The 18609-nt window shown below is 36.0% G+C and overlaps 3 protein-coding genes across 4 annotated transcripts in view; all 3 read right to left on the reverse strand.

The window, feature by feature from the left end:
* The window catches only part of LOC134659242 (androgen-dependent TFPI-regulating protein-like), a 317918-nt gene extending 314135 nt beyond the window's left edge, over positions 1 to 3783 (reverse strand). The window contains exons 1-2 of one of the 2 annotated variants that reach the window (XM_063514885.1): positions 3728 to 3781; positions 251 to 419 (exon numbers count right to left, since the gene is read on the reverse strand). In XM_063514885.1, coding sequence (XP_063370955.1) covers positions 251 to 415 — 165 coding nt within the window. In that variant the 5' untranslated portion in view covers positions 416 to 419; positions 3728 to 3781. Of the gene's footprint in view, positions 1 to 250; positions 420 to 3727 lie in introns of both variants that reach the window. The other variant, XM_063514886.1, reaches the window with a different exon arrangement.
* LOC134659241 (androgen-dependent TFPI-regulating protein-like) overlaps positions 1 to 18609 on the reverse strand; it is a 516400-nt gene that overhangs the window by 19154 nt on the left and 478637 nt on the right. The window lies entirely within an intron of this gene.
* LOC134659196 (all trans-polyprenyl-diphosphate synthase PDSS2-like) lies at positions 9606 to 12801 on the reverse strand. The gene is made up of 2 exons (XM_063514824.1): positions 12443 to 12801; positions 9606 to 10574 (listed from the first exon to the last, which is right to left on the reverse strand). Exons 1-2 carry the CDS (start codon positions 12677 to 12679, stop codon positions 9606 to 9608), a joined length of 1206 nt encoding a protein of 401 aa, XP_063370894.1. The 5' UTR covers positions 12680 to 12801.

Consider the following 18609-nt stretch of genomic DNA (forward strand, 5'->3'; position numbering starts at 1 on the left):
AGTAATGATACCTATTTAGAATATGAATTGTGGGTAAATATCGCTTGCCTCAGACTAAAACGCGTATCGCAAACAAGGGGCATGGTCATGGGGTCATAATAAACACGAGGTTATTGTAAACAAGAATGACTACAAACTATTACTACTATTAATTACTGTTAACTGTGAGCTTATATGTTTGGAATAAATACAATTAAATTAAATTACATGTGGTGATTGTAAACATGGGGCTATTGCAAACACGACTTACCATAGTCCATACTGTGAAGAATCTCTTATACATTGCACTAAAGGTCCTAATGTTAGGGTCTTCCATGACGGGACCCTGGAGAAGATTGTTCATCAGGAACATGTTGAAGCCATGCATTGTCAAGGTCACGGTATAGCCCAGCATACGCATGTAGATGGCGGCCATTTTGCTGAAATTCGAAAATATTTTTTGAGCGTTACGTAATTTGGATAATTTCTATTTTTGTATGAGGTTTTGACCAACGCGCCAAGAGGGACGTTTTGGAAACTCAAAATCCCATACAGAATAAGTGCCACAGACATAGGAATCCGTGGGGCAAATTTTCTTGACAGGTAGGGACTTCCAATATCGATAAACTCAATTATCGATGCTCGTTCTATATACTAGTGATCGCCCCCAATAATGTGTGTTTTTGTAAGTATTGTTTTGAAGACAAGTATAAAATTCACACATAGCATATTTTAAATAATCGCTAGGTTATATAAAGGTACCTAGGGCGTAATACTTATTGCACGATGAAATAGTCAATATTATCTCAACTTCTTTATTGATTGATTATCAATCAAAGCGAATTGAGTTATTACTTATTTGATTTTTACACATTTAATAAAAACATATTTTTATAAACAACATAGAAACTAGTTTGATGTATTCAAAAGGTACAAGATACAGTACGTAGCGGCTCCCTTTTTTAAATAAATTTCGTTAAATTATCACGATCACGATTATTTAGCAGTGGCGCTAGTGTGCACTTTGATGGGCTCTTAAATAATAGCATGTAAAAACGATAATTTTCTGGCTTAGGTTTTCTACATTTTCCATAAATCTGTTAACTTTATGTATATTACTAGTAAGTGCCTAATTAGCCTTTTGTTTTTACTGTTTTAGTCAAAAATTGTTATTTTTCGGTACGTACAAGTCAAGGTTACAATGGCAATTAGCTTGTTTTAGGATATTTACATATTACCTTGTACACCTAACAATTAAAAATACATAATTTAAAAAAAAACACAACTACATGCATAATTTCGATGTAATCAACTAAACACCTCCTATATAACAACTACTTAGGGGGAATCTGGGAGACTTGCCCAGGTGGAAGACTCTGACCGAAATTATTAAAAAAAAAGCGGCCAAGTGCGAGTCGGACTCGCCCATGAAGGGTTCCGTATTTAGGGGATTTATGACGTATTAAAAAAAAACTACTTACTAGATCTCGTTCAAACCAATTTTCGGTGGAAGTTTGCATGGTAATGTACCTACATCATATATTTTTTTTAGTTTTATCATTCTCTTATTTTAGAAGTTACAGGGGGGGAGGACACATTTTACCACTTTGGAAGTGTCTCTCGCGCAAACTACTCAGTTTAGAAAAAAATGATATTAGAAACCTCAATATCATTTTTGAAAACCTATCCTTAGATACCTTGAAGAAAAAAATGTTGTGTTTCAGTTCTAAGTATGGGGGACCCCCAAAATTTATTGTTTTTTTTTTCTATTTTTGTGTGAAAATCTTAATGCGGTTCACAGAATACATCTACTTACCAAGTTTCAACAGTACCTATAGTTCTTATAGTTTCGGAAAAAAGTGGCTGTAACATACGGACGGACAGACAGACAGACAGACATGACGAATCCATAAGGGTTCCGTATTTTGCCATTTGGCTACGGAACCCTAAAAACTGACAAAATCTAACAACCTCTCCCTCCGCATGCAAAAATTGTACTAAACACTGCTTTAAACTATTATGGCAAAAGAACTAATTTGTTTTTGATACCAAAATTGTATAACGAAATTAACTACCTAAGGGAAGAAAAGAAGAAGAAAAAGAAATGTAGTAATTAGGGCTAGATTTAAAAATGAGTTAAAAATACGTTATTGAAAAATATACCCTAATATTAAAACTGTACTTACTCATGAACGTTTAAGAAGAGCTGGTGGCCTAGCGGTAACAGCGTGCGACTTGCAATCCGGAGGTCGCGGGTTCGAACCTCGGCTCGTACCAATGAGTTTTTCGGAACCTATGTAGGTATGAAATATCATTTGATATTTACCAGTCGCTTTTCGGTGAAGGAAAACATCGTGAGGAAACCGGACTAATCCCAATACGGGCCTAGTTTACCCTCTGGGTTGGAACTTGGAAGGTCACATGGCAGTCGCTTTCGTAAAAACTAGTGCCCACGCCAATTACTGGGATTAGTTGCCAAGCGGACCCCAGGCTCCCATGAGCCGTGCCAAAATGCCGGGACAACGCGAGGAAGATGACTCATGAACCTGAATTTTGTTGTTAAAATAATTTCAAATGTTACAACCTTTACTTGTCTTTTTTGTTTGATTTGTCATCATAATCGCCATTTTCGATTCCGGTTCGTTACGGCCAAATATCATAATAATAACGTGTTCTAAAATATCAGAATGTCAAAACAGATTATTCTCATAATGTCTAAAGCTCGAAATGACTTACGCCACAGAATAAATAATAGTACTATGTACAGAAGACTCACTCTCTAACAAAACGCGTCTGTTACGATCAGCACAGATATGGCCGCTAGGTGGCAACAGCGCCACGCACGGCTTATGGCTTTCCCCAAAATTGGGGTCGGAACGGATGTACTTTTAGCTACCTGTTGCAAAGCGACGAAATCGCGGAGTGAGCCACGCCTGCTTACGCCTACTTCTTAAATTACCGTATTCTTAATATGACTATAATTCATTTAGACTCTATCGCGTTTTGATACATTGTCAATTCTACCATTTTCCAAAATGTCTAAAACTTGACTTGATCATGTTTTGATGAATTTTCTATTATACAATTTCCCAAAATGTCTAAAACTTGACTTGATCATGCTTTTATGAATATTCCATATTTAAACAAAAATCAACCTTCTTTTCGTACTAATATGGTTCACTATGGATGGCTGTGAACTTGTGGTGGTACTTAGTGACTTTTGCTTGCCACGAGATAATGTTATTATGACATTTTATTGTATTGAAAATAAGTCAATTTGGGAATTTAGGCATTTTGGAACTAAGACAATTTGAGATTTAGTAAAATATGTAAAAGGGCATTATGATATTTGGCTGTAACGAACTGGAATCCGCTTTTCGGATCGTATGTATTTAAGTTAGTATTTAGTGCATTAGTGCATAGCATAATATGTATGTTTAAAACTTAAAAATGAGCGTGATCTCGCCAACAAACTGCAATCGCAGTTTGGCGAGGAATATAACTTGTTATAAATTGTTGTGTAGGTACTTTATGATAAATAAATAAAAAAAAATGCCAAAACCTACCTATGCCATACCTACCTATCCGTATGACAAAAAATAAATAATATAAGGATTACATATTTTGGCACTTTTCGAGTCAAATGGTTCATGGTGGCTTACCCTGCGGCAAGCATGTCTCTCGGATTCACCCTACATAACGTAAATACTATATCATTATTCATATCACTTACCTTTTACTAAAATACTTGTTACTTATACTCGTTTCACGATACTAAGTAAAAGTAGGAGTGACGACCACACAGTTGGTGTAACGGTGAGCGACTGATCCACTCACGCGCATCCATACGGTAAACCATCGGTAAACACATAACCTGTATTTTAATTCGTGTGGTCAAACTAAAAGGCTTACACGCTTCCCACACGTTACTCTTACTTAATTCAGTCGTCCTAACTGGCATCCTAATCTGGGGGCACGGCAGTGCCCCCGTCAAGTCGAGCGCGAAGCAAACACTGCCGTACCATCCTTTACTGGAACCATTTCGCCGCATTTTCAGGCCCCTATTTGAGAACCTCTGGATAAGACCAGAACGCAGAAATTTTCGTCATCCAGTAAGCTATAATCACATACTTAAAATCCAAAATTTCAAGTCTGTAGGTCATTTAGTTCCGAAGTTAAGCGAAAGCAAAGTTTCGCATTTATGACACTCATTCATTCACTCATGATCATCCGAATAGAATTAGTACTTCCCATAAACTCAGAGAGCTGAAATTTGGTACAGAGTTAGGGTTTAATGGCTACATAAAGGGTAAACCTAAAAATATTGCAATATCAGTCACGTTTTAAAGATCTAAGAACTGCATAAGTAAGTTTGTAATCCCATATAAATATTTGATATTACAAAGTTACTGTTGCAGTTCCTACAAATAGTAGGTAAAGTAAAGGTACACTACGATGTACGATGTGAGTATGAATGAAGATATGTTTAGTTATGATATGTGTATACATAGTATGGGTATGAGTACCCGAAAAGAAGGACTGCCTACAAAAAGAGATGAGATCCCATCAAAAACATTACATGTAAAAAGGTGCAAGTCTCGCAACGCTTTTACTACAAAAAAGTTTTGAGATATAATGTGAAACCAAGTCGGTTATTTTAATCAGTGCCAGGGGGTGTTAAAACCGTATCAATAAGATATCTTTAATTTGTAATACATATAATGACTTGGCAATCGCACATAAAATGCATTACTCGTACCGTACTCGTAAATATGTGTACTAATGCTCAAACTGCAATTAGCGCTAGCGTTATGTTCAATTAGAATTTTTAATAGGTGACGATGATCCTTTTGTCATTATGCAGCCGTGCGTTGGCCAAGTCACACGTATACAAATTAAAGACATACGTACTATACAAATACGTAGTAGTAGTAGTAGTACGTGTGTAGTCATACGTATTACAAATTAAAGATATCTTATTGATACGGTTTTAAAACCCCCTGGCACTGATTAAAATAACCGACTTGGTTTCACATTACATCTCAAAACTTTTTTGTAGTAAAAGCGTTGCGAGACTTGCACCTTTTTACATGTAATGTTTTTGATGGGATTAGGATCCTACAAAAATTGTTTCACCAACACAAGGAAAATATTGTGACTCAAAATGTTCGCATGTCATGCCAAAACCACTATTCGGGGCATATCTACTAATAATATATATTAATATTATAAATGCCAAAGTGTGTCTGTCTGTCTATCTATCTGTCTGTATGTTACCTCTTCACGCTTAAACCGCTGAACCGATTTAGTTGAAATTTGGTATAGTGACTATAGAGATAGTTTGAGTCCCGGGGAAGGACATAGAGGGTAGTTTTTATCCCAGAAGTCAACCTTTATGGGGGTGAAAAGGGGGGTGGGGGATAGAAGTTTGTACGGGGAATCGTTAAAAAGTAGATTGGATCAAAAATAAGCTACCCAAATTACTAACTCCACGCGGACGAAGTCGCAGGCAAAAGCTAGTGAGACAAAATTTGAAAAGCTCAACTTGTTTTACGCGACTCTGCGTTTGAAAAAGTTCCGAGTCTTTTAAGCTGAGTCGAGGCCTTTATATTGAGTCTTTTAAGCGAAACTTAAAAGACTCAATATAAAGTTCTCATCAGGTAAAGGCCTTTTGCTATTTTAACCAGAAATGCGCGTGAGTTGATTGTTGGATCATTCTTTGAGGCACCATTGAGGGTCGGAGTTCAGTCAACTTTATGACTTTGGGAAACAGTGAAGCACATTGTTATCTTTGTCTATTCACACCGAAGTCTAAAGTTCGAGGCCGGTCATAAAACAAAATAGCCTTTTATATTTTATTACATAATAGTAGTTTTTAAGCTTAATACTCTTAATAGCATCGTTCGCAGACGTTTCTGCTTAATACAAAAATATCTGGGTGAAAACATAAAAAAACTCGAAAATGCGCGTTTTCCCAGAGATAAGACCTAGCTAGATCGATTTTTCGCCCCCAAAAACCCCCATATAGCAAATTTCATCAAAATCGTTAGAGCCGTTTCCGAGATCCCCGAAATATATGTATATATATATAAACAAGAATTGCTCGTTTAAAGGTATTAGATTAATAGTAGTTTTGTATGTAATGTTGTGTACTTAAACAATCTAAACGTCTAAACTTACACAAAAAATAACTTAAACTACCGTCAACCGGGGTGAATAGGGACAAAACATAAAAGTAATTTATTAATAACAGGGATTAAATAACAAAATCTAATCCTAAATTAGCCTGAGGCATTGTTCCCAGGACACTGGCCGCGTTCCCCCTCTGAAAATATAGAATGTAATTTACCTGATATTTCTTAAAAAATACCCACACAAAATATATTATTTGATAGAAAATAATAGTATATTTTGTATGATACAATTTGTGGGTAACTACCCACAAATTGTATCATACAAAATATACTACACGTAATATACAATTTCTTAATAACTATTAAGAAATTGTCAGATAAATCACATTTCAGTTTTGTTCGTATTCGCCCCAGTCATCCCTATTCACCCCGGTTGGAAGAATACAAAACTGACACTTAAAATTTGTACCTATGGAAAACAAAGGATTTTTTTTTAATCAGTATTGTTCGTGGTTCTGAATTAAAGGAAACCCCTCTTTTAATAAAAAAATCCCTCTTTCTTTTCTTATTATTTGATTCATTTTCTACTCTGATGTAGCTCTGTATGCAGGGTAAACGGTACGGTAACACGTTGGCGTTAATTACCATAATCATAATGACAGGTAGGTAAGTATTTACCGTGTTTATAATCACGCCTTGTTGACTTGACTTCCATTGGAGGTGTAGCAAATAACCTAGTGGTTATATTATAAGAATAAGAATAATATTTATTTAAAAGGAAAAACCTTATTAATAAAACATAATGCCTAATGCGTTACGTTATGCTATACCTTATTAATTATTAGGTAAGTAATATGGTAATACATAATGTCCTGTGGCCTCACACTAGGCTATGCCTGTCATGTCACCGTGGTAGCCGGAATCGTAATTCGTAGGCTGAAGGTTAAGTAAAGACTAATGTAATATAATAGGTAAAGACTAATTAATGTAGGTAGGAAGGTACTTAATAGTTGAAGAAATTAAGCAATTCAAAGAATGAATAAAAAGGAAAGAAAACATTGTGTGTGTCCGTGTGTGTGCGTGTAAGGCTACGTTCTTTTTAGTTAACCAAAACGCCTTGAACTGTTTTGCGAGCAATTTTGTTGATCCACCTCTGGTTAGTTATCAGTTTTTTGGAAGCATTAACCTACATATGTTCTTAACATACCTCATATCAAAGAAAATTAGAGTGTATACGAATACTCTTTGCCTCATATCTAATATGGATTTTCGGGATAATTGACGTGAATGGGTGGACATTGAATACATTTCATTAATGAATAATCACAAAATGAAAAATGACTAACAATGTCTGAAAGAAATGCCACACACAAAAAGTTTGAGAAGCCATTTGTTTCCTAAATATAATTACGAAACAAATGACAATGGAAACCCTTAAATAATAGTTTCGCCATGTCCGTCTATCCGATGCTTTTTTAGGGTTCCGTACCCAAAGGGTAAAAACGGGACCCTATTACTAAGACTCCGCTGTCCGTCCGTCCGTCCGTCCGTCTGTCACCAGGCTGTATCTCACGAACCGTGATAGCTAGACAGTTGAAATTTTCACAGATGATGTATTTCTGTTGCCGCTATAACAACAAATACTAAAAACAGAATAAAATAAAGATTTAAGTGGGGCTCCCATACAACAAACGTGATTTTTAACCGAAGTTAAGCAACGTCGGGCGGGGTCAGTACTTGGATGGGTGACCGTTTTTTTGCTTGTTTGCTCTATTTTTTGTTGATGGTGCGGAACCCTCCGTGCGCGAGTCCGACTCGCAGTTGGCCGGTTTTTTAGTATCTAGCTCGATAAATTTCGACCGGACTCGTCTAGCGAGCGTATCGAGGTGGGTTGGGTGGCCTAGTACTAGTGGCACGAATGTAGAATGGCTCTACACGATGGCCCAGCGCCGGCTACTCCAAGGGACGCACTTATGCGTTAGAGGGAGCAAGTGATATTGCTATCTCATTCTACCGCATGGCTGCGTCCCTTGGAGTGGCCGGCGTTGGCCCATCGTGTAGAGGAGCCTGAAGAAGCTGTTGCATTCCCAGATTTTGGCTGGAGGCCTTGGTCACAATTTCTTTCGTATGTGTCAGTTTATAATTTATAAATTAAAATAACATCTGTTTTAAATAAGTAGTTTATTATTAACACGTATAAATTTAATAGTCCCAATAAGCAAGATTTAAAAACAAAAATGGTTATAAATAATTAAATAACTTACACTAATATTGAGCACTTAGTTAAATAAGTTCGTTTTTAATACCACATATGTATGTACCTATGTTATTATTCCTGTAATAACAATTTTAGTATAAATTATTAAATAAATCTCATTAATATTAATGGTACCGTGCCATTTTTACACAACTTTCATTCATTCATTCATACATTTACTATTGTAAGTAGGTATGTCAAGTAAAGTTTTGAACAAAAACCAAAAAAAATATTTTACGGTGTAGGTACATATGATGCTACTTTACTGCCCTAGTGCGGTAATTACCTACCACAGTACATGCCTATGTCGAAAATTTAAAGGGCCATAGGCCTGTAAAACGTTGTACAATACACGTGCGAAAAGTAGGAAATTCTTGTATCGTAATGTACTATTGTAGTCAATATTCACTGTGATTCTGGCAAGATCCGTCTTGTTCGTAAATAGGTATAGGGAGCGTTCAAGTATTACGTAACGAATTTGGGGGGGGGGTCTTGTAAAACGTTACGATGCGTTACAGGGGCGGGGGTTTGAACTCACAGACAAGACATCCTCTAGACTGAGCATAGTAACGCTACCCCCTCTGCCACTTATACGGTAGTTTTACTCCATCTTCGAGTCAATCCCGTGCCGTGATTGGTCCGTGTTTTTGAACGGACCAATCACGGCACGGGATTTGCTCACCTCGTCCCCCGCACCCCAGTATTTTTGGCAGCATCGGTTTCTTGAAATAATTGCTCTAAACTCCGTCTAGAGGATTCCTAGTCTATGTTTGAACTACGCGTTACCGTAACATTGTTTTTTAACCCTTCAGGTACTTTACGCCACATAATTGTGGCCTTTAGGTAAAAAAATGGTCACTTGGTGGTTACGTAACGTTTTACTAGGGAGAGGGGGGGGTACAGAAAAACGTTACGGCGCGTTACATGGGGGGGAAAAATGTCCAAAAATTGCGTTACGTAATACTTGAACGCTCCCATATTAAGTAATACGAGTACCTATCTCTTTTAGACCTCATCAGTCTTTCAGTCCTCATCAGTCTTTCAGACCTCATCAGTCTTTCAGACCTCATCAGAGTCTTTCAGACCTCATAAGTCTTTCAGGCCTCATCAGAGTCTTTCAGACCTCATCAGAGTCTTTCAGACCTAAAGGACACTTTAATGATGCCAAAGAATGCTCTTTGGAAATTGAGAAATTGATAAATACTTTCTAAAGTATTTATCAATTTCCTGCGACTTTAGAAAGTATTTATCAATTTCTTAATCATATCTACAGATTCGTTCTGTCCAATACTTTCAATATAAGCTATAGCTTTCTGCGCATGATCTTCATACAGCTTTTGAGTTTTATTAATAGCGTCAGTCTTAAGAATATTGAATTTAAGATCTTCATAATCCACGTCTTTCAAGTCTCCTTTCGCTTGATCTATTATCTGATACAAGCCTGGATTTTCTTCCAAAGCGAATAAGACAGGGGCACTCGCTAAGCAAAACTGATCTTTGCTGTTCGATGTCAAAGTCTGGTTTTCAGCAGCAGCCTGCCAAGCAAGTCCAACATGACATCCAAAATGGTATGCATAGCTGACAGTTTCCCTATTCTGTTGGCCTAGAACCATTGCAGATTGGCATCCCCTTCCAAGCAAGGAAGCGCCATTATAAACTGATCTAATAGTCCATTCCTTCCTAGGTCTCCCCAAGACATCATCAACTGAGATTGTAGTGGTATCAAAAGTTATATCCAAATCATCAGCTACTGGTTTAGGTTTGCCTGGAATCGGTTGGTTCTGTTCATCTCGTTCTCCGAAGAATTCTCCTTCGGACAAGTCTCTTAAAGCTGAGGAAATTATGTAGGATACTTCGGAGTTTCTCAGCTTTGCGAGCATGTCATTGGCTGTCACTAAGATATAGTCTCCAAGGAGTAAAGCTATTTTATTTCCGAAGATCGCTGATTCTGTGCTTTTGGATCTTTTAGCGAATGGAACATTAACTATGCCTTTGTGGATCAGATGACCTGTTCTCATCATCTCGGTCAGTTCAGCGAGGAGTCTCTGCTTTTCCTCTATCTGTTGGGATTGTAGGGTGTGAGCTGATGAGGTCTTGACTGACTTGGAGAGGAGGAGGATGATCAGCCCCCAGGGTTGGAGGTTCTTGGAGTCTCCGTAGAGGACGTTCTTTGCTGTCTGCATCACGAGATGGTTGCTACCAAGCTGGAATGGTAAAATTTAAAATTAGAAAGTTTATAAAAAAATTGGTTTTACGAGTCAACAGCAGAAGTTGCTAAGCGGGCGAGGTGTTCAAAATAATCTTGACGCGACCTACAGCCATATTCGAACTTTAAGATACGTCAAATACTAGAGATTGAAACGATATGGATTGGATGGGTGCCGTTCAATTTTAATACAAACATTTTGCATAATTACATTTAACTACTTTTAAAACTCATAATAAACATAATGTATAGAAACAAAATCCATAATATTATTCGTTATAACAATTAAATTACAGAATGTTCTATGATCATAAAAACGTTGTTTATAACGATCATTAGGAATAATTTTACTTGTTATAACATACAGTTAGTATTATGATTAAAATGTAGAACCATATTTTAACGAATGATCGGGTGACATCATATAATATATGACATATATTATAAAACAACTTTAGTACATATTCTACCTTAAGGCAGGTCGCCGTTAGGTACGACGACGAGCGAAGCGAGGAGGAGTGTTAGGTAGAACTGCGACCCTACAGCGCGCGAGCCGAGCGAGCGAAGCGAGCGTGCCGCGGCAGCGGCCGGCGAAGCGCCAGAACCGACTTATTTTATAATACGCTTTATTACCCTCTCGATTAGTCTCGATCATGAGAGGAGGCCTGTGCCCAGCAGTGGGGCGTTTATATTTTGCTTATCAATTTTCAGTAGGCGTTTATATTCTATGAACATTATATCGTTATGAGCATTAAATAGTATACAAAGTGATCATTATACTGATTGCCTGTTATGCAAATACATTACTATGCAACTAAATTATTATTACTACTGAAATTATGAAATTTGTTCTTATTCATTTTGTTTTTATACTAAATAATCATTTCTGCTTTCAAAATTATGCAATTCGAATTATGCAAAATGAAAATTCGAAAATACTTGTTATTAAAAACATTACACACCCGTGTAAACAATAACAGCATAGTTCCTATTTCGATGAAACCACTTTCACGCCCACCTACTTATTACTGTCATAATGTCGTGAAAGTAGTATGCTTATAATCGTCCGCAGTCCGACTTATTAGAGTCAGACCGAGAAAAGTCTGCAGCGATTTTGATAGCCCACGCAGTGCAAGTGTTATTTTAAACGTCAAACTATGAATTTATGGCGTGTAAATAACACTTGCACTGCGGGGGCTATCAAAATCGCTGCAGACTTTTCTTGGTCTAACTCTACGCTTTTACTTAACTTCAATCCCTATATTTTTATAATTTGAAATGAAATACACAGGTTGTTTGGTACATCGTTTGCCAAATTAAAACGGCAGATAGGTTGAGTCATGTCCTATCTTCTCGTGGCTAAAAAAAATTACGCACGTTTCTTTGGTAAGAATTGACTGCGTAAAAATATGTTTTTAGGAGAATTTTTTCTCTGACTACATTTGTAAAAAACGTCAGAATGTTTAATTTAGGAAAAATATATTTTCGTTATGATATAAGTGGCAAACGCAGACGGATCGCCTGATGGTAAGCGATTACCGCCGCCCATGCACACCCGCAACACCAGAGGGGTTATATGTGCGTTGCCGGCCTTTAAAATGGGAGTACGCTCTTTTCTTGAAGGTCGTATCGGTCCGGAAATGCCGCAGGCGACAACTCATTCAAAATGTATTTTTCCTATTCTATAAACTTCCTAAAACTACGTTGTCAAAATGAGAACATTATAGCAATTCTTTCCTTTAGGTAGGTACTTAAGTTATTTTTAATTTTATGATTTAGGTGCCCAAGTCTCCCCTATGATCAAAGGTTCATACCTGGAGTTCATACTCCAGAAATTAATGTCAGGCTAAAAACATGAAAACTCACCAATTTCCTTAGATACAGCGCCATATTTGCAAACTCGTCACTCAACAGACACCTCAGATTCATAAACGATGTAGGATATCCCACAACTTTCTCCGCGTCTCTTATAATATTGCTCCAATTCGTAAAAGGCGGTCGCAAAAGTATCAAAATCTCGTCCTTCGTCAACGAAGCCATAGTAGATTCTTGTCGAGTTTGAAAAAAGAACGGCCGGCGGAAAGCGCGGAAAACGCGCGCCATTTTGAATTTTAACTTTTTAATTTGAGACGACGATCGCGTGCCGCGGCGGACGGGTAAGTGATGTGCGTGTGTCTGTGTTGCCAGTTCTCTCGAATCAACAACCGACCCCAAAAGTTACTGAAGTGTGGCTTGACATTATAATATGTGACAAGGTTGGTTATATAAACAATAGGTGTTTGTGTTGTTTTAGTAATTAGATTTTGTCAACTGTGACAATGTAAGTTATGTAATCGTATTATATTTGTGTGTAGTAGCACTAGTAGCAATTGCCTTATACCTAATATTTACTTTGTTTATGTACCAAATGTATTTGCAACATATATAATGTAGTTGCGAAGACCTCCGTTAAATAGAGCATTCGGTAATATGAGATAGGTAGTTTATTCTGTAGACCGTAACTTTTTAGTTTAATAGTATAAAAAATTACATTCAATATCTGGTAGACCGAGCTTTGCTCGGTAAACATATAAAAACTCAAAAATGAGCGTTTTCCCAGAGATAAGACCGAGCTAGATCGATTTTTTGCCCCCGAAAACCTCCATATACCAAATTTCATCGAAATCGTTAGAGCCGTTTCTGAGATCGCCGATATATATATATAAATAAATAAATAAATAAACAAGAATTGCTCGTTTAAAGGTATTAGATAGATATAAATTTAATATGACAATTCTATTTATAGATGGTCAAGCAGATCTTGTCAGTAGAAAAAGGCGGCAAATTTGAAAAATGTAGGCGCGAAGGAATATTGTCCCATAGAAAATTTGAATATCGCGCCTTTTTCTACTGACAAGATTTGCTTGACCATCTATACATATAGGTTTCGAATTTCGCAAATTTCTCTGTCACTCTAATTACGCCTTCATTGGAGTAAAAGAGAAAGATCCCCGCAATAGGGATGTTTCCTGTACTTAAAATAAATTATTTCAAACCGTGCACGAAATAAAGCACCAGATAATTATTAGAAAAACATGTCTATGTCATGTCTGTCTAGCAGCTATTTTTAAACACAATTTGATTTTAATAAATCGGATTGAAATATAAAAAGTAGGTGAGTTTATCGTGACGTCACTACATTCGTTTTCATATAAATTCCATATTAGCAAATCGTTTTGACAGTTCTAAAAAAGAAGCTGATTTGACTAGTAGGAATGTAGCCTATTTACGAAATTCGGTTTTAGTGGTAGCCCGTCAGATGTGCAAGTTACGAAAAGTTTCCAAACGGTTGGAAAAGATCTCGGAAATTTCAAGAACATTTTACAGCGAACAAAGAAAACTCATTTTGGAAATAAGATAATTTCGATTCCAATACTTAGGTGACATTGTCAATTTTTTGTGCCAGTTTGCTGATACCTATTTGTGGAGTGCCATAACAATAAGATTTTTTTATTGCATTGTATTTAAATTTTGAATACACAAAGAAATATGAATCTCCGCATACCTACTTTGGCTTACTCGTAACAAGGAAATTGGCCAGTTTTAATAAATTAGTATTTCTCATGTTTTGATATATTTTCCAGGTATACAATCAAGAGCAGTGGAAACCGGTCACTTTGTATAGAATCAGATATGTATTAAACGGAATGGTAATCATAATCGTTTATTTCAACCATGGTATTAAAATTACCTTAGGTATTAGAATAAATATTAGGTAATAGAAATGAAAAATAATAGATGTAAAAAATCCATAATTCCGGTTAAACAACACTCTGATGGCAACACAGCTGCGCTTGACCGTGTAAAGTAGGCCGCTAGTGGACAGACCGATACACCGTAGAGAAAAACAACTTTACACATACACCTACCACTCATCAAAACACTCAAAACCCGACTCTAACTCAATACAATTAAGAGATAACAGCTATTTCATGGATCGCATAACGTTTGTTAACGTGACCGGTTATAAAGATCTCAGTTTTCTTCAAGTATCGTCTCAGGTACGGGTCAACTTGTAGTGGTGATTTAAACGGATTCCTTTTTCGAAAGTTCGTTTTTTTTTATAGATGCGTCAAGTACCATTTCACTTCAGACCAGTTTTTTATGGTCAGGTCAATAATCAAGATTTGATGTAAGATTGTATCACAATTATTATTTATTTACATATTTATTTAAACTTTATTGTAAATACAGTAAAAAATTAACAAAAGGCAAACTTAATGTAAAAAGGCATTCTCTACCATCAGTTATAACAGAGATCAAGCAGTAATAGGTGCGGGAAATATTTACGATGTACGAGTAATTGAGTATTAAAAGTATAAACGTTTATGTTAAACAACCTAAGATAAGACCTACATATTGCTATAATGTTATCTTACACCTTTAACAGAGCAAGTCTTGTATATTTATATATTTCGGGGATCTCAGAAACGACTCTGACGATTTCGATTAAATTTGTTATACGGGGGTTTTCGGGGGCGAAAAATCGATTTAGCTAGGTCTTATTATGCATTTTTACGAAGGCTATTTTCACAGAAACGCTAACAAAACAAAATCTGTCGTATTTGTTTACATTATTTGCAATTTCTATTAAACTCCACTCTAGGTTTTTATTCAAATTTCATCAAGTGGACGAAAACTAGCCCTAGACGGAAACTAGCACAATGACCCTATAAAACCCTATAACCATGGACTAACCTATTAGGACTCGCAATCGCCATTTTGAGTAGCGTACCCCGGAAGAAAACATTTTTTTTGTATTAGACTTAGATGGCGTCGGTCATTCAGCGGGCTGTAGGTTGTGTAGCCCATTCCGCAAGAGGGCGCTGCCACTAGAAGAGTTGTAGACGTTGTAGTTGTTAAGGTGTAGTTCTTAGTTTTTCTTAAACGAATGGATAGATGGCGCAATAATTTTAATATTAGGTAGCTGGTCAACCAAATCTTGTCAGTAAAAAAAGGCGCGAAATTCAAATTTTCTATGGGACTACATTTTTCAAATTTGCCGCCTTTTTCTACTGTCAAGATCTGGTTGACCGAGTATACTACCGCATCATTTGCGTTTCTATGTGTGAACAGCGCATCTGTACACGTGTCATTGTGTGAGTTAGTTGTTATTATTATAATTAGGGCTGACTTTCGTTTTTTGTCACAGATAGCAATCAAATGTATATGTTTTAGATAAAAATGGTCTTCACAGCAAGATGTGTTGTCGTTAATTGTGTAAACACTAGCAGAAATAGTGACTGCAAATTTTATAGATTTCCAAAAGTAGTGTGGAAACAAGAACACGCAATAAATGGATAATTGCCGTAAGGAGAAAAAAAGTAAGTCACCTAACCTAACCTCTAAAATCATACCTTCCTTAAATACGCAAAAATTTGATTTATGTTGTAAACGTATCAAGTTTTAACGGTGAATTATTTTGTTATAGTCCCGATGGCACTCAAAACCGGACGACAGAATTTGCAGTGCTTACTTTATTGTTGGTAGAAAGGCTGATGAAAGTGATGAACAAGCCAGTCCCAGCTATGTTCCAAGAATCGAGACAAATCAAGACGGATTGACGAAAATGCGGCAATATCGAGGTTCCAACGTTATATGGAACGAAGAAACGCGAAAAAATAGAAGCTGTTAGTGCTATTAATACAACTAATACAAGTGACTTTGAATTGCTGGAAAATAGTGTTAGTGTGACTTCAAAATATTGATAGTGAATGTCAAGTGGACCTGTATACAGGTGTACAAAATCCAGGAAAGACGTTTACGTGCAACAGGTACATATTTTATGGTAAAAAAACGTGATGCCGAAGTTCAAACAGAAATATGTAGATATCAGTACCAGTGTACGAAGATTATTAAGCATTTTAAAATAACAAAACTCGAAGTCTGTAATACTGCTAAAAGTATTTCTCTGGATCTAGCCACCATAACTGACAGTAAATATTTTGCTGGATTTTAATTTATTAAAACCAACGAACAGGGGCCGATTGCATAACAAACTACAACTAATAATACAACCGGAACTCCTTATTTAATAAGTTAAATTAGAAAAGGAGTTCCGCTTGTAATATTAGTTGTAGCAAGTTGTAATTTGTTATGCAATCGGCCGCAGCTTGTAGATCTTGCAGGTGTTACTCTTAACAACTTCAACTTTTTATTAAAAACTACACAAATAAATTATATGGTGAGCGAAAAAGATAGACTTCTACTTTTCTTGATGAAAATAAAACTTGGTGTCACATTTTCAGCACTCAGTGTTTTGTTCGGTATTCATAGAACAACAGTGTCAAGAATATTCTGCCCGTATGTTGAAGAAGTAGCAGCTGTTACATCAAATTTGGTTTTTTGGCTAGAATGCTTCCGTCCGGAGTATAGTAACACTAGAGTACAGAGTTGCCTATAGTACCTACAGAGCAAGTATAGAAGTACCATCAAGTTTTGCTAATCGTGTGTATTGCTACTCACACTATAAAAAGGGTTTTACCTCAAAAGTGCTTATTGGTATTACTCCAGGGAGGCTTCATATCGTTCAAGTCAAAAGAATGTGGTGGAAGAAAAAGTGTCTCCCAAATAACGAGTCAGGATTTGTAGACTACTTAAAAAATTGGGATATTGTCTTGGCTGATAAGGGATTTCCGGCAATAAAGAATGTAATTGATGAAAGTGGAAAAGAAATTGTTTTTTTAGACTGGAGGAAACCGGCCTGTTTTGAGAAAAGTCGTCGACATCTCTTCTAAATACCTAAAACTGGTATGGATGTGTTCCTCGTGATCTCTAGAATACGAATTGACCGGTTTTGGTTTATGGAGGGGGGGACGGGTCGAAAAAAGGGGGGGGGGCAAAGATGTCGGCCGACCATCATTGATATTTGTGCTATTATCTATGAAAAGGGAGCTTATTGCCGATGGCGCTTACGACACTGACATCGATAAGCAAAAAACGTAGTAGTTTAAAATTGGGGATTCTGGCACATGTTTAGTTGTTTTGATTCCCAATTTAGCAATTAAGTTTCTTTGAATACTGGAACATTCAATGTTGCTGTCTATCCAATGCGGAGGTCAATTTATGTTATGTGACGCTGATGGACTGATCAGTCATGTTGTGTTAGAAAACTTAAATCGGATTTAAAGGTCCCTTTGTAGTTTTTTATAAATAACTCTTAGACATAGACATAGAAAAGTTTTATTCAACATCACATGAAGTTGCACGCTTAAACGGTGACCTGTAGCAAAAATGATCTGATACATAAGTAATCTTCATAAAATTTTCTACATTAAATATTCTATACGCTTTTTCGCTAGGATCAATATTTAAAAAAATATTTAAGGGAAAAAGTTAATTATAATCAATTGTTAATATTTTTTGTAAACGGTGGCCTGTAGCAAAAAATGTTCTGATACATAAGTAATCTACATAAAATTTTCTACATTAAATATTCTGTACACTTTTTCGCTGGGATCAATATTTAAAAAAATATAAAAGGGAGAAACTTAATTATAATCAAACAATTAATCAATCAATTTTTTGTTAATAACTCGTAAACGGTGGCCTGTAGCAAAAAATGGTTTGAAACATAAGTAATCTACATCCAATTTTCTACATTAAATATTCTATAAAAAAATTCGGTAGGTTCAATATTTAAAAAAATATTTATGGGAGAAAGTCAATTATAATCAATTGTTAATAATTTTGTAAATAACTCGTAAACGGTGGCCTGTAGCAAAACATGTTCTGATACATAAGTAATCTACATAAAATTTTCTACATTAAATATTCTGTACACTTTTTCGCTGGGATCAATATTTAAAAAAATATTTATGGGAGAAAGTTAATTATAATCAATTGTTAATATTTTTTGTAAATAACTCGTAAACGATGGCCTGTAGCAAAAAATGTTCTGATACATAAGTAATCTACATAAAATTTTCTACATTAAATATTCTGTACACTTTTTCGCTGGGATCAATATTTAAAAAAATATTTAAGGGAGAAAG

Source organism: Cydia amplana, chromosome 24, assembly GCF_948474715.1.
Source record: "Cydia amplana chromosome 24, ilCydAmpl1.1, whole genome shotgun sequence".
Lineage (NCBI taxonomy): Eukaryota > Metazoa > Arthropoda > Insecta > Lepidoptera > Tortricidae > Cydia > Cydia amplana.

Excerpts from the sequence above, each read along its gene's own strand:
- LOC134659196 (XM_063514824.1), bottom strand. The coding sequence starts at position 12,679 with ATGGCGCGCGTTTTCCGCGCTTTCCGCCGGCCGTTCTTTTTTCAAACT. Across the intron at positions 10,575-12,442 it reads CGCTGTATCTAAGGAAATTG|CTTGGTAGCAACCATCTCGT; the intron begins GTGAGTTTTCAT and ends TTACCATTCCAG.